The 22749-nt window shown below is 46.9% G+C and overlaps 1 protein-coding gene across 1 annotated transcript; it reads right to left on the bottom strand.

Moving 5' to 3' along the window:
• Positions 1 to 326: 326 nt before the first annotated feature.
• LOC128980556 (integrator complex subunit 4-like) lies at positions 327 to 19991 on the bottom strand (the record flags this gene model as incomplete). Its single annotated transcript, XM_054399020.1, has 10 exons — positions 327 to 565; positions 2562 to 2682; positions 4110 to 4253; positions 4915 to 5074; positions 7479 to 7538; positions 10035 to 10165; positions 10866 to 10946; positions 13916 to 14009; positions 18967 to 19124; positions 19858 to 19991. Coding segments are annotated over 10 exons (1277 nt in total), but the record flags the coding sequence as incomplete, so codon positions are not given.
• Positions 19992 to 22749: the final 2758 nt, after the last annotated feature.

Here is a 22749-nt window from a genome sequence, read left to right as displayed (position 1 = left end):
GCATTTACACAGTAAATATTCTAGTAAATACACTGCAGAAAACCAGGAAGCCTTGAAGTGAAACTTTTTGATGCATAAAAGAAGTGAAGATAGAGCCCAATGAAGTTACCATTGGAACGCTGACTGAGAACTGTCCCCATTTTGTTGATTCAATATAGAAACATCTCTTACCTAGCTGAGTAACTCTTGTGTTGGTCTATCTGCTTCCTAACAGAGCTGTCCAATTGTTCCTCAGCAGCATTATTTCTCTGGTTGACCTTTTCTTATGAGAGTATAAAACTGTTTTGGTTTGATTCACTCTCTTGGAGCACAGTATATTGTTCTCAGGTCGCCCAACAAACCCTTAAACGTATTTCTTGTAGGGACAGACTTCACCTCCTGGCTGGTTTGGGCATGATATAAACCTTGACAGGTTTGCTGAAGGGTATGGTCCCCTCTATGCCATTCTCAGACTGTGGGAGAGCTTCCAGGTTCTCACTCCAGGTAGACTTAGGCATTTTAGCTGATGCCTTGCTCCTGTTGGAATTGTAGGCCAGCAGCAACCGCACTTCAATCTGACAGGGCTCTGCAGAGGGGCAAAAAAAACAACACAACAGAAGAACTCAGACATGAGGTCATCACACTGTGAGCAACCAGCACTGGGTGAAATTTTCTGTCCCATATGCTGGGTTAAGCAGAGAGTCCTTCTGGGCTGACCCAAATCCAGTCTGCTGATAGAAAAATACAACTCTTGGTGGTACATTCAGCACAGCAGAACTCAGCACTGGTTTAGGTCTCCCCTCCATTTATCATAGCTTAAATACATAATCACAGAATGTTAGGGACTGGAAGGGACCTCCAATGATCATTGAGTCCAACCCCCCTGCCAGAGCAGGATCACCTAGGGCAGGTCACACAGCAACACATCCAGGTGGGTTTTGAATATCTCCAGAGAGGGAGACTCCACAGTCTGTTCCAGTGCTCTGTCACCCTCACTGTAAAGCAACCCTTCTCCCACAGCTCAGCTACTACCTCCCTGAGCCACCTTTTCACCATGCTGGCAATGCCTTTAACTTGCAGCTTGCAGTCACCTCTGTCACTTCTGCCACACACCTCTCAGTTAACCCATGCTTTGTATTTGGGCATTCTCCTTCCTAAGCACACCCTTTTTACTGGCTTTCACTAAGCTTCACTGTCTTAAATTAGGGCCATTTCTCCATCTGGAATTCTGATCCCATTCCCTAAACCTCTCCCAGTTTGGTGTCTTCTATTTCACATGCCCAAGCACCAATGTCAAAAAGCTCAAGTAACAGCTGTGGGAGACACCAGGACAGAATGCCCTAGGGCCATACTTTTAACATCCTTCCAGTGAAGGCTGCAGAAGTTGAAATAAGGATTTGACTCATCTGCCTCAAGTACAGGATACTTCCAGACAGAAAACAATAGAAAAAACTATTTCTTTCCTCCTCCAAAACGGAAGTAGCAGGAAGAAGGAGCACACCATGGAAATACACAAGGAGGAGCACTAAACAAAACTCTGTGGGTTAAAAAGAGATCACCAAATCCTATTAATTGCTCAGAAAAACATCCCCCCCTTTGAATAAGTGTAAAAGCTTAAAAGCAAACAGGACCAAGGGAGCAGCAAGCAAACACTCTCTGCTTTTGTTGTTTGAAGCCTACATGGCAACTCCTGAAGCAGTTCAGGGGCAGTGTCAATGCCAGCTGAGGCTGAGCAGGAAGGCTGCAATTGCCTGTTTCATCAGAGCCAAGGGGTGGGTTTTTTAGGGCAATGAAAAGAGTGAAAGTTTAATCAGCAATGAAATTGTCCTGTCAGGTACACACAGTTCCAAAGGTCCTCTGCTCCACTCAAATACCTGTCAGACCTAAACCAATGAATTACAAGGAGTCAGCTTAGCTTAGTCTTTAAGTCACAGAATTGTTTTGGTTGGAAAAGACCTCTAAGACCATTGAGTCAACCATCAACCCAACACCACCAGGTCCATTAAACTATGTCTGAAAAGTGCTATGTAAACACATTTCTTGAACACCTCGAGGGATGGTGACTCCACCACCTCCCTGGGCTGCCTGTTCCCATGCCTGACCACTCTTTCAGTCCAGAATTTTTTCCTAATACCCAACCTAAACCTCCTCTCGTGCAACTTCAGGCCATTTACTCTCATTCTATCACCAGATCCTGGCTTGACTCCTACAACTCATCCTTCTCTGCACAGATACAGGAGAGCTCACCTTGAGTATGTGCAGCCATGTAAAGGTTCCCACTGCTGGAAGACTGCACTTGCAGCCCCCAGTAGGCAGGGAGCACCTTCCCTCCCATGACCACAGTCTCTCTAGTCACCTCCAGAGCAGTAGAGCTCTGTCAACCAGGGAGATGCAACTCCTCAAAGGCTGTGACAAATCTGAGCCATGCTAAGGGGAGCATCACCAACAGCTGTAGGCTGCAGGGTCCCCAAAGCTCCCCAAGGCTGTGGGCACACACACCTTAAGTGCAGGAGACTGGAACCAAACAAGACACAGTCCTGTCTTAGTGAAGTGCAGCAATGACCCTGTATCATCAATGTTACCTGTCCAGGCTGTGTGGGAGAGGTACACCTGAGTTATCAGCCTGTGCCTTCCAGGACCAGGATTCCGAAAGTCAGCTGGTTTGGGATGGATGATTTGTGCTTGTCCATCTGGATACAAAACCTACAGGGAAGAAGAATCCAGAACTGATACAGCTGAATGACAGCTGCACTGGGGATTTGCACAGCCTGTGTGATGCTGGTGTTTTCAGTTGGGAAGGCAAGAATCATAGAATGGCTTAGGTTGGAAGGGACCTTCCAGATCATCTACTCCAATTTCCCTGCCATGGGCAAGGACACCTCTCAACTAGACTTAGCTGCTCATCCAGCCTGGCCTTGAACACCCCCAGGGAGGAGGCATCTACAACCTCCCTGGACAACCTATTCCAGAATCTTACCACCCTTGTACCGAAGAACTTCTTCCTAAGATCCAGTCTAAACCTATTCTCCCTCAGCTTCAAACCATTCCCCCTTGACCTGTCTCTAGATTCCCTTATGAGAAATCCTTCTCCAGCCTTCCTGTAGGATCTTTTCAGGTATTGGAAGGCAGCTCTAAGGTCCCTCCAGAGTCTTCTCTTCTCCAGGGTGATCATTCCCAGCTCGCTCAGACCTATCCTCACAGCAGAGGTGTTCCAGCCCTTGGAACATGTGCTTTATCTTGGAGCCAGGAGTCCAGCTGTCCTAGATTTAATGGTCACACACTGGCCACTCAGATCCACAGCACAGGTGGAAACAAAACAAACAGGCTGAACCCCAGTTTTCTCCTCTACATGGTAAACAGAGCTTTTTGTGTCTCTGTTATGCAGAGAATTTGCCTGTTTCACTTGGCAGCACACCACAGGGACCTGCTCAGCTGCCTTTGGAATGAGGGATTCAGCAGCAGGGAGTTACATGGGAAATGTGGAGAGCTGAGAGCCTGTATGGAATCACAGAATGCTTTGTGTTGAAAGGGGCCTTCAAAGGTCATCCAGTCCAACCCCCCTGCAGTCAGCAGGGACATCTGCAACTAGAGCAGGTTGCTCAGAGCCCTGTCTGACCTAACCTGGAATGTTTCCAGGGTTAGGATATCTACCACCTCTCTGGGCAACCTGGGCAAGTGTTTCACCACCCTCACTGTAAAAAAAGTTTTCCTCCTCTCTGGTCTAAATCTTCCCTTTTTCAGTTTAAAACCATCACCCTTTGTCCTGTCACATCAGGCCCTGCTGAAGTCTGTCCCCACCTTTCTTATAGGCCCCCTTTAACTACTGAAAGCCCAGAAAAAGGTGTCCCTGGAGCCTTCTCTTCTCTAGGCTGAATAACCCCAACTCTCTCAGCCTGTCCTCACAGCAGAGGGGTTCCAGCCCTCTGATCACTGTCATAGCCTCCTCTGAACTGCTCCAGCAGGTCCATGTCCTTCCTGCGATGAGGACTCCAGAGCTGGACACAGCACTGCGGTTGGGGTCTCAGCAGAGTGGAACAGAGGGGCAGAATCACCTCCCAAGTACTGACATCTTCAAGCAAACTCCCCTCAAGACCCAATCTTGTTTGTACTTCCATCAGGTGGTTGCTTACCTGCACTTTAACAGTTCCCTGGGGATCCTGCACATGTTCCAGAGTTGCATCAACATCCAGTGCCACCACCAACCCCGAGGTGAACCTCAGAGGGTTGTCAGACTCACCAGTTGGCTCGATGATATTTGCAGTAGCTCTATGGAGCTATAAGGAGCAACCCAGGTGGCAAAAACAAGGCAGGGGGAGGAGGGGAAAAGAAAAAAGGAGACAATTGTTACTGTTCTTCATGGAGAAACTGTGCAGGCACTTGGGATTCTCTTAGGTACTGCCAGGAGTTACTAAGTTTTAGCAGTAGTGCTGTGGATGCTAGGTAGGAACCATTGAATGGCTTGGGTTGGAAAAGAGCTTCAAAGGTCATCCAGTCCAACCCTTCTGCAGTCAGCAGGGACATCCTCAACTAGATCAGGTTGCTCAGAGCCTTGTCAAGCCCCAGTTTGAATAACTCCAGGGATGGGGCCTCAACTACCTCCCTGGGCAACCTGTTCCAGTGCCCACCAGGTAAAGAATTTGTCCCTAACATCCATCTACTCTTCTCTCATTTCCAAACCACTGCCCCTTGTCCTATCACTGCAGGTCTTCATAAGCAATCCCTCTCCAGCCTTCTTGTAGGCCCTCTTCAGGTACTGGAAGGCTGCTCTTAGGACTCCCTGAAGCCTTCTCTTCTCCAGGAAGAAGAAAGCCTTTCAAGAAATAACCTTTGGGACTGTCCAAGAACCTGAATTCTAAAAACTTCATGGTGTATTAGGATCTGGTCAGATGCTAAGACAGTCTGCAAGGATATTTTAATTCTCTGTGTCAAACTGACCTGCTCTGGAAGAGGAAGGTGGAGGAAGGTGCTTTGTCGCAGTGTTGTCTGAAGAATCTTGACCACCTCTGAAGGCTTGGATGTCACAAGTCTGGGCATTAAGTCCAGCAATTTATCTACAAAGCTGCCTTGCATGTGTGGGAGCTCCGAGATGAAACATCTGAGTGAAGAAGAAATTCAAAATCAAATTACTTTTGTCAGCGTTTTCCACAGTAGTGTTACTTTCAGCTTCTTCCTTGTATTGGAGGCCCCTTCCAACCCAGAGCATTCTGAGGTCCTTCATCAATGGAGAGCTTTGTGGGCACAGGAATCTAGCTTCACTAAAAAGGAGCTACAAATGCTGAGGTGTCCATCAACAGCACATTGATGAGAACCAGATGCTGCAAGGATTTGTCTTCTCAGCACAGTCAGAGTGCTAATAAAGGAGAGCAGGGGCAATTCCAAGCACTCTGCTGTCAATCCAGATGTGTCTACAGAAAAACCACAGCTGGATGAAAGACATTGCTGGTTCACTTGACTTGCTAACTTTTCAAAGTGCTCCTTCTCAGGCACATGCCTACCTCTCTGTCCTGTGCACTTTCATCTGGCTCACAAAAATCACTGACTCCTTACAGGTCTAACATCCCCACATCCCCAGTCCATGAGTTGTCCAACCTTTTGCTGCAGCTAAGCTTCCAGAATGGTTATTTCCTAATCAGTATTTGAGAGTGTTAATTATTATATCTGAGAAGGGGAATTTTAACAGTGAACTACAATCAGTAGGGGGGAAAAAAAAAGCTAAAAAAAAAAAAAGGCTAATCCTAGAGGTCAAGAACAGCTAAAAGAATCCATTCCACAGCTTGGGACAACAGCCCCTCACAAGAAGATCATTTCAGAAAACCACAACATGGGGTGGGTTGGAAAGGACCTTAAAGATCATCCTCCTGCCATGGGTAGGGACACCTTCACTAGACCTATCCAACCAGGCCATGAACACTTCCAGGCATCCACAGCCTCTCTGGGCATCCTGTGCCAGTGCCTCACCATCCTATCTTATTCTTCATATCAGAGTAAAATTGAGCTGCTACCTCACACCCCTGCCAGTAGAAGATGCTTCATTCGTGAGACTGAGGCATTGGTGACCTTTCTGTTATCAGCAGTGTTTAGCAAAACAGTTAAGTGAGCCTAGTAAATATCTGTGTGATTTGGTGAAAAAAAAAATGCACCCTGTAGGGGAGCAGCCAACAAACAGGCTCTCCTTCCCCCTCTTTAAGTCTGGCATTGCACTGTATCTTCACTTACAATTGAGTCTGCAAAGCCTGGATGGGATCTCTGGACATACCCAAACCAGCTTTAAGTCCTAAACCCCTACCAGTGAGATTTTCTTTCAAGATTCTGGTGGTGCTCTCCAGCATCTCATCATCTCTAGTGGTGAAATACTGGAACAGGCTGCCCAGGAATGTGGTTGAAGCTCTGTTCCTGGAGACACTCAAGATCAGACTCGATGTGGCCCTGAGCAGCCTGATTTAGTTGGGGGTACCCCTGCTGACTGCAGGGGGTTGAACAAGATGACTTTTGAGGGTCCCTTCCAACCCCAATGCAATCTGTGAATCTGTGGACCACCAGCTTGGCAAGGGTGGAGAAAAATCATGCTCTCCTATCCTGAGAGAGCTTGACACATGTCAGCAGGGACACACATCCTCACATTCCCTTGACTGCCACTACACTGACAGAAAATATCAACTCCTCTGCCATGGGACACAGCTGAAGTCTGGCATGTGAGGCTGCAGAAAACAGACACAGGGATTTTAGGTGTCCAAGCATTTATAGGTGACCTCACAGCTAACCATCATCCAGATTCTCTTGGTGCCTGCAGGAGTTAACTCCTGAGAACAAGTGATGAGTTGTGCTGAGCCTGAGCTTCAGTGCAAAGGAAAAAGGCAAATGAACAGCTCTAGCCATTAGCTACAGAATGACCCAAACATTAGGGACTGGACAGATCTGGCTCCTTTTTCCTCCTCAACTAGACATGGACCATGAAAAAAAAAAAAAAAAGGTAATTTCATCAGAACCAGAGAGAGAATTTTGCTCAGCCAACTCCGGATACTTCTGTCTCTGAGCTAGCAATCAAGTGTCCTTCTGAGCTGACAGAAAAAACCTGGGCCTCCCAGATCTGACCTAGTTTAGACACCCAGAGTAAAGTCAGATGCAAGAAGCACCTCTCCAGTGGGAGGAGAGCTGGGTGAATGCTCCACAAGCAGTGATCTGCAAAGCAAATGTCAACACCTGGGTGTAAGATGATGCCCACCATGAGCATGTAGATGGTTCACTCACTCACTCACAACTTAGAATGGATAAAGAAGATGGAAATTCACTTTTTTTGTCATACTCCCATTCTTCCATTGACCCCACAATCAGAAGGCAGTTCACTTCTTGCTTTATCATTATCTAATGATGTCCCCCCCAGCAAGAGGGGAAAAGAAATAAAAAAAGATGGGAAAAAAAAAAAAGAAGGAATATTCCCTGATGACAGTGGTGGGGGGACACTTTGTAACATAAAGTGAAGGAGCAACTGAGTTCCTCACCTCTGAAAGGAGTCCACTTCCTGTAGGAATTTCTCACACAGCCCAAAAAGGGGCTCCACCCTGTAATGAAGACAACATCTCTTGGTTTAGTTTTGAACAAAGAAAACTGACTGTGTGGCTGTAAGCATTTAGGTGTCCTTGAAGCCAGCTGAAGCTCCTGAATATTACAAGATCTCACAATGCTAAGGCCAGAAAGGTGTTCACCACACAAAATCATTAAAGTTGGAAAAGACCTTTATGATCATCAAGTCCAACCTTCTACCCAACACCTCCATGACCATGAATGGTTTGCGTATGGCACGAATTAAGGTCTCAAAACCTCTGCCAGAAAATATTAACTTCCCACCTACAAATCTATCATGAGCCTCTATGGCAACACAGTAAATTGATGGCCACAAACTCAAACCAAACAAACTAGGATACTAACCACCAATCACCTTCCATTAACTCTCCCAAATGAGGTTCTAATTCTACAGCCATCCCAATCCATGTGTGACTTCACTGACCTCAGAAGCTAAGACAGAGACCCTCTCATGGGTTGGATCACCTCTGCTATGAGGACAGGCTGAGGGAGCTGGGGTTGTTCAGCTGGGAAAAGAGGAGGCTCTGGGGAGACCTAATAGTAGCTTCCAGTACCTGAAGGGGGCCTACAAGAAGGATGGAGAGAGACTGTTTACAAAGGCCTGTGGTGATAGGACAAGGGGCAATGGTATGAAATTAGAGAAGAGTAGATTTAGATTGGATGCTAGGAAGAAGTTCTTACCATGAGGGTAGTGGAACACTGGAACAGGTTGCCCAGGGGGTGGTTGAGGTCCCACATCTGGAGATATTCAAGGTGAGGCTCAAGAGGGCTCTGGGCAACCTGATCCAGTTGAGGATGTCCCTGCTGACTGCAGAGGGAGTTGGACTGGATGACCTTTGGAGGTCCCTTGCAACCCAGACCATTCTATGATTGATGTCACCTAGGCCATGCACGCAGAGGAACATTTTGTCTGTGAGTCACTGACTAGTCAAGAAGACAATTCTGAGGTGAAACACTCAGCCACTGATAAATAATGAATCAAGCAATTAGTGCATTCTTTGATACATGACTCCTCTTTTGAATAGGTCCCAAATATCAACACTTTTAACCTATTTATTTATTTCTGGGGCTCTGAGCAACGTGATTTGTTGGCAATGTCTCTGCTTACTGCAGGGGGGTTGGGCTAGAGTAATAGAATTGTTATGGTTGGAAAAGACCTCTAAAGGACATCGAGTCCAACCATCAATCTAACACCACCATGGCCATTAAACCATGTCCCAAGTGCCCAGGTTTCTTGAACACCTCCAGGGTTTGTGACTCCATCACCTCCCTGGACAGCCTGTTCCAATGCCTGACCACTCCTGCAGTACAGAAATTGTTCCTAAAGCTCCCCTGCTGTAATTTCAGGCCATTTCCTCTCGTTCTATCACCTGATACTAGGGAGAAGAGACCAGCCCCCACTTCACTCCAGCCTCCTTTCAGGGAGCTGTAGAGAGCAAAGAGGCCTCTCCTCAGCCTTTTCTTCTCCACACTAAACAATCCCAGTTCCCTCAGCAGCTCCTCATAAGACTTATTCTCTAGACCCTTCAAGAGCTTTGTTGCTCTTCTGTGGACACTCTCCAGCACTTCCTGTAGTGAAGGGCCCAAAAATGAGGTGTAGCCTCACCTGTGACCAATATGTTTAGAACAACTAGAGGACCTTTAGAGGTCCCTCCCAACCCAGTGCAGTCTATGATACTATGATTCTCTATGTTCTAAGCTGAGATAACTCAACCCCCAAAGCACATCTTTCTATTAATTGTGTCCCCTCACTCAGTGTTGTAGCACTCTGCAGCTACACCACAAGCAAAAGAAGGCTGAAGCAGTTTAGAGCAGTTTAGCAAATGGTTGTTGGCATGCTGTGGTGGTTTATGGGTCTGCTGAATCACAGAATCAACCAGGTTGGAAAAGACCTGAGAGATCATAGAATCATAGAATCATAAAATCAAAGAATCAATAAGGCTGGAAGAGACCTCAAGGATCATCGAGTCCAACCTGTCACCCTAAACCTCATGACTATCTAACCCATGGCACCAAGTGCCACGTCCAATCCCCTCTTGAACACCTCCAGGGATGGTGACTCCACCACCTCCCTGGGCAGCACATTCCAATGGCAAACCACTCCCTCTGTGAAGAACTTTCTCCTCACCTCCAGCCTAAACCTCCCCTGGTGCAGCTTGAGACTGTGTCCTCTTGTTCTGGTGCTGGTTGCCTGGGAGAAGAGACCAAACCCCTCCTGGCTACAACCTCCCTTCAGGTAGTTGTAGACAGCAATGAGGTCACCCCTGAGCCTCCTCTTCTCCAGGCTAAACACCCCCAGCTCCCTCAGCCTCTCCTCACAGGGCTGTGCTCCAGACCCCTCACCAGCCTCATTGCCCTTCCCTGGACACATTCAAGAATCTCAATGTCCTTCTTAAATTGAATTTTCAAGCAAAGCTTGAGGAAACTAAGCCTACAGTCAAGGCTAAGAAGGTCCTTTCTGAGGTCATCCTCACCCTCTAGTGGTCCGCGCGGTCACTATGAGCTGTAGCGCCTTGGCCTGCAGCCTCATGTGGTGAATGATGACCACTTGACTGCTCTCCACGCCACTGTACATGAACTCCATCTTGTAAGTTTCTTCCAAGATCTGTCAGGCAGACAGCAGAGAGGGAACAAACCATCAGACAGGGTTAAACTCTTGCAGAAGCACCACCAGAAGTCTCCGGCACTTCTCCTCATACGTTCATCCACGAGTCACGTTCTTTTGGTGAACTTCTTCATGGCATAAGGTGGCACCTGATGATCTCTGGAGGTCCCTTCCAGCCTCTGATATACTGTGATAGGGACCTCCAGATGTCACCTAGGTCTGATCCCCTGCTCAGAACAGGTCTAATTAGATCCAGTTACTCAGAATCACATCAAATTGTGAACACTTCCCAGGATGGACATTGTCCCCAACTTTCTGGGCAACCTTTAACCACCCTTACAGTAAATCCCCCCCTTTACATCTCATCAGAACATCTTGGTTTGTGCCCAATGCCTCTTGCCCAGAACAGTCTGGCTCTGTCTCATCAGCATCCTATGTTGAGGCAGTAAATCCACCCAGAATTCTTCTCTTCTCCAGGCTGGACAAGCCCAGTTCCCTCAGCTTCTCCTTGCAGAGAATGTGCTCCAACCACTGACCACCCTGGGGTGGCCCTCTGCTGAACTTGCCCCACATGGCTGGTATCTCCCTTCTAGGAGGAGCCCAAAGCACAACACAGCACACTGCACTCCTGTTGCATGCTCAAGGAAGGGCTCCTGTCCAAGGACTTGCCTCCACACAGACCCAGCTGCTTCCACCTCACCTGTTTTGCTGCAGCAGATGCTAAAGCATTCTGTTTCAGGTAGAGAGGAGCTGCCACATTCCACAGCTTCTCCTGCAAGGCCTACAAGAAGAAAACCATGAAATTATGAGAAATACCCAGATTCAGACGAAACGTTGTAACATTTTCTGAACCTTCCTGTGGACAGTCTCCACCCCACCAAAGGCCCGAGAGCAGCTAATAATGCTGAGTGTTAATTAGCTGTTGATAGTCTTATTTCAAAATAAAACCACCCAACCACACCTGATTTGCTTTGTGATATTTAAACATTAAGGAGGCTTGACTGGATGATTTACATCACTGCCTCCTCTTTGAGGATGCTGTTCCTCAAAGGAGGTTGGACTTGAGGCGAGGGTTGATCTTTTCTCCCTAGTGTTAAGCAATCTAATGAGAGGAAATGGCCTGAAATGGTGCCAGGAGAGGTTTAGGTTGGAGATTAGGAAAAATTTCTTTGCTGCAAGAGTGGCCAGGCTGCCCAGGAAGGTGGTAGAGTCACCATTCCTGGAGATGTTCAAGAAACATGTGCATATAGCACTTGGGGACATGGTTTGATGGCCATGTGGTCTTAGGTTGAAGGTTGGACTCACAGATTGCTTCAGGTTGGAAGGGACCCTCAAAGGTCACCTCCAACTAGATCAGGCTGTCCTGGGTCACATCAACTCTGATCTTGAATGTCTCCAGGGACGGGGCCTCAACCACATCCCTGGCCAACCTGTTCCAGTATTTCACTACCTTCCTCCTGATGTTCAACCTAACTCTACCCTGCTCCAGTTTCAAACCATTGCTCCTCACCCCTATTGCTCCAAGGCTTTCTAAACAGTCCTTCTCCATCCTTCCTGTGGGTCCCCTTCAGATAATGAAATGCAGCTTTAAGGTCTTCCCTGGAGTCTCATTTTCTCCAGGCTAAACAGCCCCAATTCTTTCAGCCTGGCTTCAAAGGAGAGGTGCTTCAGCCCTCTGATCATCTTTGTGGCCTCCTCTGGACCCACTCCAGCAGGTCCATGTCTCTCTTGTGCTGGGGGCTCCCCAGAGCACGACACAGTAATCCAGGTGAGGTCTCATCAGAGCAGAGTGGCAGAATTACCTCTCTCAACCTGCTGGCCATGCTCCTTTTGATGCAGACCAGGATGCCACTGGCCTTCTGGGTTGCAATTGCTGCTGCTGTCCAGCTTCTCATCCACCAGCACCCCCAAGCCCTTTTTTGCAGGGCTACTCTCAATCTCATCATGATCTTAGAGGTCTTTTCCAACTGAAACAATTCTGTAATTTTTAGATACAGCTACACAGTAAGTTGGCAGTAGCCAAAGCTCAAGAACACACAGAATATATCCTTCACCTAGGCTGGGCCCAGAACCTGGATAACTGCCCCTAAAATCATTGGGTGTGTAGAACCTTTAAAGGTCTGGAACATTCTGAGCATGGAGAAATAACAACACTTTTTCCCCCCAGCAGCTTCTGTCTCTTGTGGAAAGAAGCAATTGGAAAGAAATTGACTGGAAAGGGCTGCTCTGACATTCAGACTCTCTCTGCCATGTAATATCACCCCATCAGAAATTCTGATGGGGAGATGCTTTTCATTTCAGCCATGTTACTGACTGCCTCACTGACACACAGCCAAGAATGGCTGATGCAGCTTTAGCCCTCTTCTTCCAAAGAGAACAATCCCTCTTTGCCAGCCACATGAACCATCTGGTTCACTCCAGTCAAACCCTGGAGAAGGGCAACAAAGCCACCTCCAAATGCTGCTCCTCTGCCTGGAGAGCACAGCTCACTGGGGCAAAAGTTTTGGATCTAGCTAGGAATGTACAGAACTGTAACACTGCTCATCTCAAATACCTTCTCTGGGTGATAAACACATCCCAAGGATTTGAGGGCTGCCATGAGATAAGCTAAGTGGCAGCTACACATTCGGCAAAGAAACTAAAACCCTCTCTTGGTTTTACAGCACAAGGCTTTTCTTGACTCCCTTCTGGAAACCCATTTGTTGCTGGCTTCAGGTTCTTGCTGTGCATGTGTGTGGGTTGCACCCACACGTGTGTAACCCACACCCCTAAAGAATCCCAGGCAACTAACAACTCCTGTTGCCAGCTCTTGGCTTGAGAAGCGAAGCAAAAAATTAATTCCTGTTTACAGCAAGAAGCTGACTTTGAAAAGGGCTGCTGCCATGGTGTCAAGAGTAACTACTTCATCACTAATATCAAAGAGATCATCTCATACAATCATAGAATGGTTTGGGTTGGAAAGGGTCTTAAGGATCATCTAGTTGCGACCCCACTGCCATGGGCAGAAGCACCTTCCACTAGTCTAGGCTGTGCAAAGCCCCATCCAGGCTGGTCTTGAACATTTCCAGGGATGGGGCATCCACAGCTTCTCTTGGCAGTCTGTTTCAGTGCCTCACACCCCCCTCACAGTGAAGAATTTCTTCCTAGTATCTAATCTAAATCTACCTATCTAATCTAAATCTACCCTCTGTCAGTTGGAAACCATCACCCCTTGTCCTGTATCACTACACTCCCTGATAAGGGGTCCCTCCCCATCTTTCCTGCAAACCCCCTTAAAAGAAAGAACAACTGATACTTTGATCCATTAAGGTTAAAGAATTCCTTTGGCACTGGTGCCAGAAAATCTGACTACAAAATACTGCCCATAAAAACTCCACTTACAGCAGCAGTTTAGCAAAATCATTCCAGTGGCCACTAGCAGATAAAAGTTACTCTTGTAACACAAAAGGCTGCAGAGTAGTTGCCTCCATTGTGATTTCTGTCAGAAAATAAACTCTGCACTGGCATAAGCAGTGCAGATACAACAACTAGGTACAAAAAGCAGAGATGCACACTGGAGTGCTCACTGGCAAAGTTACTGCATTAATTACTTGCCACAGAAGGGGAGCAGGAATATCAGAAATCCCTGGAACCTGAGCTGTCATCATGCATCAATTTTTAGCACAAACATCAAAAGAGGGAAGTGCACCACTGAGATGGACTGGGGGCATTTTTGAATAACAGCCCAAAAAACCACAGGTGAAGGCAAACCTTGATGAGGAGCAGCTGACACTGAAGGTAAGTTGCACTGAAATCTGCCATCCCTGCCAGTTCTGACTGCAGTTCTCCAAGCCTCTGAAGATCACTGAAGCATGAAAAAAAAAGAAAAACAAAACAAGACAAAACTCAGTATTAAGACAGCAAGCAGGTTCCTCTAAATGCACTCAGAACACAGAATGTGAAGCCAACAAATTCCTGCATCTTGCCTTAGAATAAGGACCAGAAGGAGCAGCAGAATAGGCACTACAAAAACACTTTGCACCTTGGGGCTTGGCATCTCCTTCCTTCCTGGAGGCTGACATGAGCACAGCAGTGGAAGCAGAGAGTCTGTCAGCCCACATTACTCTGCAGCCCTATGGGAACCATAGAGCATGGCAGCTCCAGATTTAACTTCAACCACTCCAGACTCCTACAGCAGCTAACGACCCTTCTGTGCTACACTGCTGGGAAAGCTAACCGTTCATGTTGGCCAGGAAAGGTTGGTTGGCACATGTCAGGCTCACACAACCAAGCAGATCTGAAATGTAGCTGCCTTTTAAAGCCAGGCTGAAATGAGATGTACTCAACTAGCTGCTGTGTCTCGTCTGCTCTCAGTATTTCTTGTAAATCACAGAGCAACAGAGGCAGCTTTTAATTTGACAGAATAAAAAAAAAAAAAAGACAGTTCATGGAAGTCTAAAAGGCTTTAGTCCTCTACTCTTAGCCATGTTTTAAAATCAAAAGTGTTTATTAAGAAAACAAAGCTCTTTTTTGTGACAGAACTGAAAATAGGTTGGGATGATGTAGATCCAATGTGTCTCTGTTCTCACCTGTATTTTGTTTTGATCCAAAGTGTACTAAAAATTGACACTCTGCTTCCACATATTATTAAAGAGGGTTTTTTCCCTCAGCTAACCTTTTGCCTTTTGTTTATTTTAGATTTATCTTTGTATTCATGATGCAGTTCTGAAACTTCAGCTCTGCCAAACCAGAAGGCTGCTGAGTGCTGCCACATTCAAAAAAGAAAAATCCATGAGATTATCATTTGCAGCCAGAGACAATCTCTCCCAAGCAGAGGGGCTGTGCCTTTCTTCCATGCAACAGCAGAGCCTGAGCCTTATGCTGTGACTCCATTTCTTCCTCATTTATCAAGAGAGCAAAGAGAAGAGCCTCCTGGGTGCTTAATTCCCACATCATGCTCAATGCATCACAATACACTAATGGGGAACAGGATGTCACCTCTCAGCTAACAGCTCAGCAGACATTCCATTTCCCAGCCTTCTACAGTTTCCAACTCTGCTAATTCTATTTCCTTACAAATCTCAAACAGATTTCAACATCCCTGCAAGACAAAAAAAAAAAATTCCAGTTGGATGGATGGAGACACTAAACCACAAAGACCAATTTGCTAAAAATCTGCCTGTCTTGCAGTTTCAGCTGCAGAGCCTGGGGGAAGAGCATCGGCTTTGAGCATGGTTAGGAATGTAAGTCCCAAGGAGACACCAGCTCCACGAGGTCTGTGTTACTTTTCCTGATGACAAGAATGATAAAGGAGGAGGGAGTTATGTCCCACCACAGAATCCACTGCTGTCAGCCTCTTCTACTCTTTCCCTTTCAGCAACTGAATTGTTGGTGCAGGAAAATCTTGCCCTCTGCAAAATAACCTTTAACGCTTATTTTGGTTTTGTCTTAAATCCTGCCTTCTCTTAAGGGTGGAAAACAGCAGCTGCTTTAGTAGGGTTCCTGGGTAGTGATCCCAGCAGGAAGAAAGCCAAGCCAATAATTCCCAGCAACTCCAAAGCATTACTGTCCTTTAATGCATGTAAGTTATCCATCATCTCCAGCATGATTCCTACACACATAATCAAAAACATTCATGGCCTGAGAGGTTTCCAGACCCTCATTGTGCCTAGAGGGATGCTCTGCAAAGAGATTACCTGTTTCAAGGGTTCAGTGTGTTAAATGCTTTCAGACTGTGTTTTAGGTTTTTCATTTTAGGTTCAAAAGAGATGAAGACAAACTCTAGAGTTTTCCCAGTTAGGTTTGCAGTGAGGAGCACACCATTTATTCACCACTACAAGTGGGTGTGAATGTGATTAGCAGCTACGTGTAAGGGAGCTCTCTGGGGTGGGGGGAGGGAAGAGAGAGAATAGAGCCTTTTGGAAATCCATATTCCAAAAAAAAAAGCATCTCAGATTGCTTTCCCAGCTCTCAAAATAAGGCTCTTTCCCTCTTTCAAAGCAGAGGAATCAGACTGAAGGGATCCTTTTCAAGTGTTTTTTGTAAATGAGTCTGCAGATGAAATGGAAGAGGCAGCACAAATTCCACATTCAGAAGCTGTACACCCTTATCTGTAGAGCAGCAGACAGCACTACACAGTATTGTCTGTTCCAGGAAAATCTCTCACTGATGAGGGTTGGAACCCCTCTGCTGTGAGGATAGGCTGAGAGAGTTGGAGTTGTCTAGCCTAGAGAAGAAATCATTCCAGGGAGACCTTGTTGCAGCCTTTCATTACTTAGAGGAGCCTATAAGAAAGATGGGGATAGACTTTTTATCAGGGCTTTTTGTGACAGGACAAGGGGTGATGGTTTGAAACTGAAAGAGGGGAGATTTAGACTAGATAGAAGGAATAATTTATTTGGACTGAGGGTGGCGAAAGACTGAGATTGCCCAGAGGGGTGGTAGAAGACCCATCTCTGTAAACATTCCAGGTGAGGTTGCCTGGGGCTCTCAGCAACCTGATCTAGTTGAAGATGTCCCTGCTTACTGGAGGGAGGGTTGACTAACTGACCTTTAAAGGTCTCTCCCAACCTCAAACATTCCAGCATTCAATGATTCTATGATTTTACAACTGATGAAGAATGTCAAAGTCCTTTATAAGCAGGATCATAGAATGGTCCGGGTTGGAATGGACCTCCAAAGGTCATCTAGTCCCACCTCATCTGTAGTAAGCAGGGACATCCTCAACTAGAACAGTTTGCCCAGAGCCTTGTCAAGCCTCAGCTTGAAGATCTCCAGAGACAAGGCCCCAACCACCTCCCTGGGCAGCCTGTTCCAATGTTCCACCACACTCATGGTAAAGAACCTGTTCCTAACATCCAATCTAAATCTAGTCTTTTCTAGTTTGAAGCCATTGCCCCTCATCCTATCACTGCAGGTCTTTGTAAACAGACCCTCTCTGTCCTTCTTGTAGGCCCCCTTCAGGTACTGGAAGGTCATTATTAGGTCTCCCCAGAGCCTTCTCTTCTCCAGGCTGAACACCCCTAGCTCTCTCAGCCTGTCTTCATAGCAGAGGTGTTCCAATCCCCTGATGATTTTTCTGGACCTCCTCTGGAGCTGCTCCAAAAGATCCATGTCCTTCCTGTATTGGATTGGTGGTAAGAAATCAACAAAGCCCTAAAAGCATGTGTTCTCCTGATGAATGAAAGGCCACAGGACCTGAAAAACAGAAAATCAAAGAGGACAACCTCTCTCTCTCCTCACTAAAATAAAACAAACAAAAAAACCCTGTGCGATGTCCAAGGAATCAGGCCCAGCCAACATGGATTGAGGAGGGCAGGTCCTGCCTCACCAACCTGATCTCCTTCTATGATCAGGTGACCAGCCTGGTGGACGTGGGAAAGGCTGTGGATGTAGTCTACCTGGACTTCAGCAAGGCCTTTGACACTGTCCCCCACAGCAAACTCCTGGCCAAGCTGTCAGCCTGTGGCTTGGACAGCAGCACTCTGCGCTGGGTTAGGAACTGGCTGGAGGGCCGAGCCCAGAGAGTGGTGGTGAATGGTGCCACATCCAGCTGGCAGCCTGTCACTAGTGGTGTCCCCCAGGGATCAGTGCTGGGCCCCATCCTGTTCAATATCTTTATTGATGATCTAGATGAGGGGATTGAGTCCATCATCAGTAAATTTGCAGATGACACCAAGTTGGGAGCAGGTGTTGATCTGTTAGAAGGTAGAAGGGCTCTGCAGAGGGACCTTGACAGGCTGGACAGATGGGCAGAGTCCAACATGATGGCATTCAACAAGTCCAAGTGCTGGGTGCTGCACTTTGGCCACAACAACCCCAGGCAGAGCTACAGGCTGGGGTCAGAGTGGCTGGAGAGCAGCCAGGCAGAAAGGGACCTGGGGGTACTGATTGACAGCAGCTGAATGTGAGCCAGCAGTGTGCCCAGGTGGCCAAGAGAGCCAATGGCATCCTGGCCTGCATCAGGAATAGTGTGGCCAGCAGGAGCAGGGAGGTCATTGTACCCCTGTACACAGCACTGGTTAGGCCACACCTTGAGTACTGTGTCCAGTTCTGGGCCCCTCAGTTTAGGAAAGATGTTGAATTGCTGGAGCATGTCCAGAGAAGGGCAACAAGGCTGGTGAGGGGTCTGGAGCACAAACCCTATGAGGAGAGACTGAAGGAGCTGGGATTGTTTAGCCTGGAGAAGAGGAGGCTCAGGGCAGACCTCATTGCTGTCTACAACTACCTGAAGGGAGGTTGTAGCCAGGAGGGGGTTGGTCTCTTCTCCCAGGCAACCAGCACCAGAACAAGAGGACACAGTCTCAAGCTGTGCCAGGGGAAGTGTAGGCTCAAGGTGAGGAGAAAGTTCTTCATGGAGAGAGTTGTTAGCCCCTGGAATGTGCTGCCCAGGGAGGTGGTGGAGTCACCATCCCTGGAGGTGTTCAAGAGGGGATTGGACGTGGCACTTGGTGCCATGGTTTAGTGGTCATGAGGTCTTGGGTGACAGGTTGGACTTTGATGATCCTTGAGGTCTTTTCCAACCTTATTGATTCTTTGATTCTGTGATTCTGTGACTTGCACAGAGACAAGAGAACTAAATGTTGCCCCAAAACACACCAATTATTCAGTGGGACAGAGCGAGACCTCAGACCATAGTTTTACTTCCAGCAGTCAGTGAATGTTGTTTTACCACAGTGTCCTCTAGAAGATGGTTCAGGCTAAGTAGCCAGCAGCAAAGTATAACACTGATACTGAGTGTTGACACTGAGGGAAGCACCTGCTGCAGAGAAATTAGGAATCCAAACCTATCTTCTCATGAACAAGCCAGCTTGCAGCCTTACCGGATGGTAAATTCCAGCAGCTCCTGTATGCCCTGAGAGTCAAGGTGCTGAAGGTTGTAGACCCTCTCCAGGCTCTGATGTAAGAACTGCTGAGAAGGATCTTCATGTGGTGTAATGTTGGGAGAGACAGGGGAGGACACCAGCTTTCTACCTGGCAACTAAGCAAGAGGAAATACATTTAAAAAAAAAAATCAAAAAAATTCAATGCAATCAAAATGTAAGGAGAAGAGTCTAACACAAGTAACAACACTGCTGAATGTTGCCACATTATTAATCAGCAATTAAGAGCTCCAATGCATTTCTCAAAATCAAAATTTATACCAGGGCTTTCAAGTCTGCATCTTTGCTAGTTAATATTCTCCATCTCATAATCCATTTGCACCTACAGATCTTCAGATTAAAGTTCAATATCCCTCTGAGGGAAACGTCTTCCTCATCTATGTGAAGTCAAGGGAAGTCCAAGACCTCCCAAGCTGTGATTGATTTTATGAGCTGTAGTAAGATTTATGACCAACTTCAGTCCCACCTGTACTTCCATGCAGGAAAACCATGCTTCAATGTAACTTCATGCTTCAAAGCCACAAGGAACACATCTCACCCACAAATAAACCTTTCAGGTAGGACACAAGTCAAACGTTGGAGGATCTGCAAAGGCTAAACTCCCCTTCCCCCTTCCCCACAGAGTCAGAGCTGCAGAAAGCTCCCAGGAATTCCGCCCATCCGTATGGTAGCAATTTCATATCTGGCTCTTTCCTTGCTGCACATTCCAATACCCATTCACTTGGTGCTTGGGAGAAAACTGGGATCCAAGTGTTACCAACTGACAGACATAGAAGAGACCAGCAACGACCATAACCAGGGTGAAGTGCAAACCGACGTGCTTCAACTTACTCTTAACGGAGGGACCAGATGGGACAGACTGTCCCGAAGGTAGGCATAATGTCTGAAGGTATGGTCAGAGAACAGGGCAGGCATCGTTGGGCAGCTCTTAGCAGCATTAAAAATCAGAACCAGCACTGCAATATCTGTTCAAGTGGATCGTTAAAGAAAAATGCACAGCAAGGAGAGCTCCTTGGGGATGGGAAATTCAAAACGGCAACAACTCGACCACCTTCTCTTTGCTGGAGATTGCTTAGGGAGCTCTTCACTGTTGGAAAACGCTGAGCACAACCCAAAGAGGCAGGTGTCTGAGCAGATGAAAACGAAGTGCAAACATGACAGGATGGGCCAGATAGGAGCAAGGATGTTACTGCCCATGGGGGGGTGGCTCAGAGGTGACAAAGGGTAGGTGCCAAGGATTATAAACACAGAACAGGCTCATCAGATGGAGTTTCACTCCTGCTCGAAGCTCCCACTGCAGTTACTAGTCTGGCACCCAAACACCACCTAAAAGTAAACATTTACCTTTGAGTCTTTGAGAATTGCTGCATTTCCTGTGATGCCCTGAAAAACATCCCTCTTACACAGATTTAAACCACACTAAAGACTCAAACATGGCAAGATAGTTATGGAATAGAAATTTTTACATTCCAAGAGCCAAAGAAGCAGAGAGAGCAGTTAAAGGCTTCAATCAGCCCGAAGGCTGGGGCACTCACTTTGCAACACAAAGAGCACAGAACCATGAAGGTTGGAAAAGCTCATCATGGAGTCCAACTGCTAAGCCAACACTGCCAAGTCCACTACTAAAGCACGTCCCTAAACTTCAAACCTACATGTTTTTTTGAGCACTTCCAGGGATGATGATTCCACCATTTCCCTGAGCAACCTCTTCCAATGCTTATCCACTCTTACAGTGAAGACATTTTTCCTGATATCCAATTTAAACCTCCCCTGGCACAACTTGAGACCATTTCCTCTCATCCTCTTTCTTGCTACCTGAGAGCAGAGCCTGGGTCTCACCTCACTACAGCATCTTTCAGGTTCAGTCTCCCCCAGGGAGCAATGAGATCTCGCCTCAACATCTACTTCTCCAGATTAAAAAACCCCAGTTCCCTCAGCTGCTCCTCAGAAGACTTGTGCTCTATTAATCTCCTTATGATCTCCAACAGGAGAGTGCAAAAGGATCCCAGTCTAAGGTTTGCCTGGGCACTTGCCTGCATGGGGAATAAGTAGGTTCAGCCACAGACGAGACTGAACCCAACTCTCTCACATCCGATAAATCTCCTGCATCCAAAGGCTGCCAAGCTCTTAACAACCAATTTCTCTTTGCCCAAAATCCTTTCCAATTTTGAGCAGAAGCTATTCAACTGCTCTGATTCAAATCTGCCAAGTGCTTTGAATCAAAAAAACCCACTTTTTAAACTAACAGATTACACTGGAAACACATCATTCAGGTCTACCTCGTAGTTCTGGCTCCTCAGCCTTCTTTCACAGAAATTGTCTCCATGAAATTTGGTGATGAGTTACTTCTAGAACATTCTCTCAAATAATACTCTCTGGTTCAGGGCAGGAAGGTACATTGAACTAAAGAACAACTTCTCCCCACCACAATCATAGAATGGTTTGGGTTGGAAGGGACCTTAAAGATCAGCTAGTTCCAACCACCCTGCTATGGGCAGGGATACCTCTCACCAGAACAGGTTACTCAAGGCCTCAACCAGCCTGGCCTTGAGCATGGGAGGGGGCATCCACAACCTCCCTGGGCAACCTGTTCCAGTGTCTCACCACCCTCACTGGAAAGAATTTCTTCCTAATCTCCAGTCTAAATCTCTCCTCGTCAAGCTTCAATCCATTCCCTCTCATCCTATCACTACAAGCCCTTGTGAAATGTCCATCCCCAGCTTTGTTGTAGGCCCCCTTCAGGTACTGGAAGGCTCCTGTTGAGGTCTCCCTGGACACTTCTCTGGGCTAAACAACTCCAAATTTCTCAGCCTGTCCCCACAGAGGAGGTTCTCCAGCCCTGTGGTCATCTTTGTGGCCTCCTCTGGACCTGCTCCAACAGTTCCAAGTCCTTTTCTTGGGGGCCTCACAATGTTTCTTCAATTCTCAACAAACGTGCTCCAACTCTTGCCCATCTAACCAGAGATCAATCTTCCTCTCCACCTGATCCCAGCCCTTTTCAAGTCTCCCAAGGTATTTATTTAACCTGTACAGAAGTTCTAGCTGGTGGCCTGTGACTGGTGGGAGAAGTAAGGACCAGCTTCCCAGAGGAAGGGAGAGAGTTGATCCATTCTAACATCTCTCAGCATGCATCAAAACCAATGTGATATTCTGCAGTCTCATAGAAAGGAAGCAAGGAGAATGAACAATGGCAAAGAATATTTCATAGAATCATAGAATCAGTCAGGGTTGGAAGGGACCACAAGGATCAGCCAGTTCCATCCCCCTGCCATGGTCAGGGACACCTCACACTACAGCAGGCTGGCCACAGCCTCATCCAGCCTGGCTGCAAACACCTCCAGGGATGGGGCCTCAACCACCTCCCTGCACAACCCATTCCAGGCTCTCACCACTCTCATGAGGAAGAACTTCTTCCTCACGTCCAGCCTGAATCTCCCCACTTCCAGCTTTATTCCATTTTTCATTTCCAAGACATCTCCTGTTGTTAGGGATAACGATGTAACAATAACAGTTTGTGTTTTAAAGCAGTAGAGGAGCTAGTGTCAATATATGGATTTCTGATTGTCAATGATTTCCAGAAGATGGTAAATTTCCAGCCTTACAGGTGGTCAGCCTCTGCTGCCCTCAGAAATGGTGCTGATCTACAAACTGCACGGCACTGAGGATGGCAGGAGTTTCACCTACAAAGAAAAGAGACAAGGAAACCCACTCCTCTTATTTAAG

The sequence above is a fragment of the Indicator indicator genome, unplaced genomic scaffold (assembly GCF_027791375.1).
Source record: "Indicator indicator isolate 239-I01 unplaced genomic scaffold, UM_Iind_1.1 iindUn_scaffold_278, whole genome shotgun sequence".
NCBI classification, from domain to species: domain Eukaryota; kingdom Metazoa; phylum Chordata; class Aves; order Piciformes; family Indicatoridae; genus Indicator; species Indicator indicator.
This window is presented reverse-complemented; position numbering and strand designations above follow the sequence as displayed.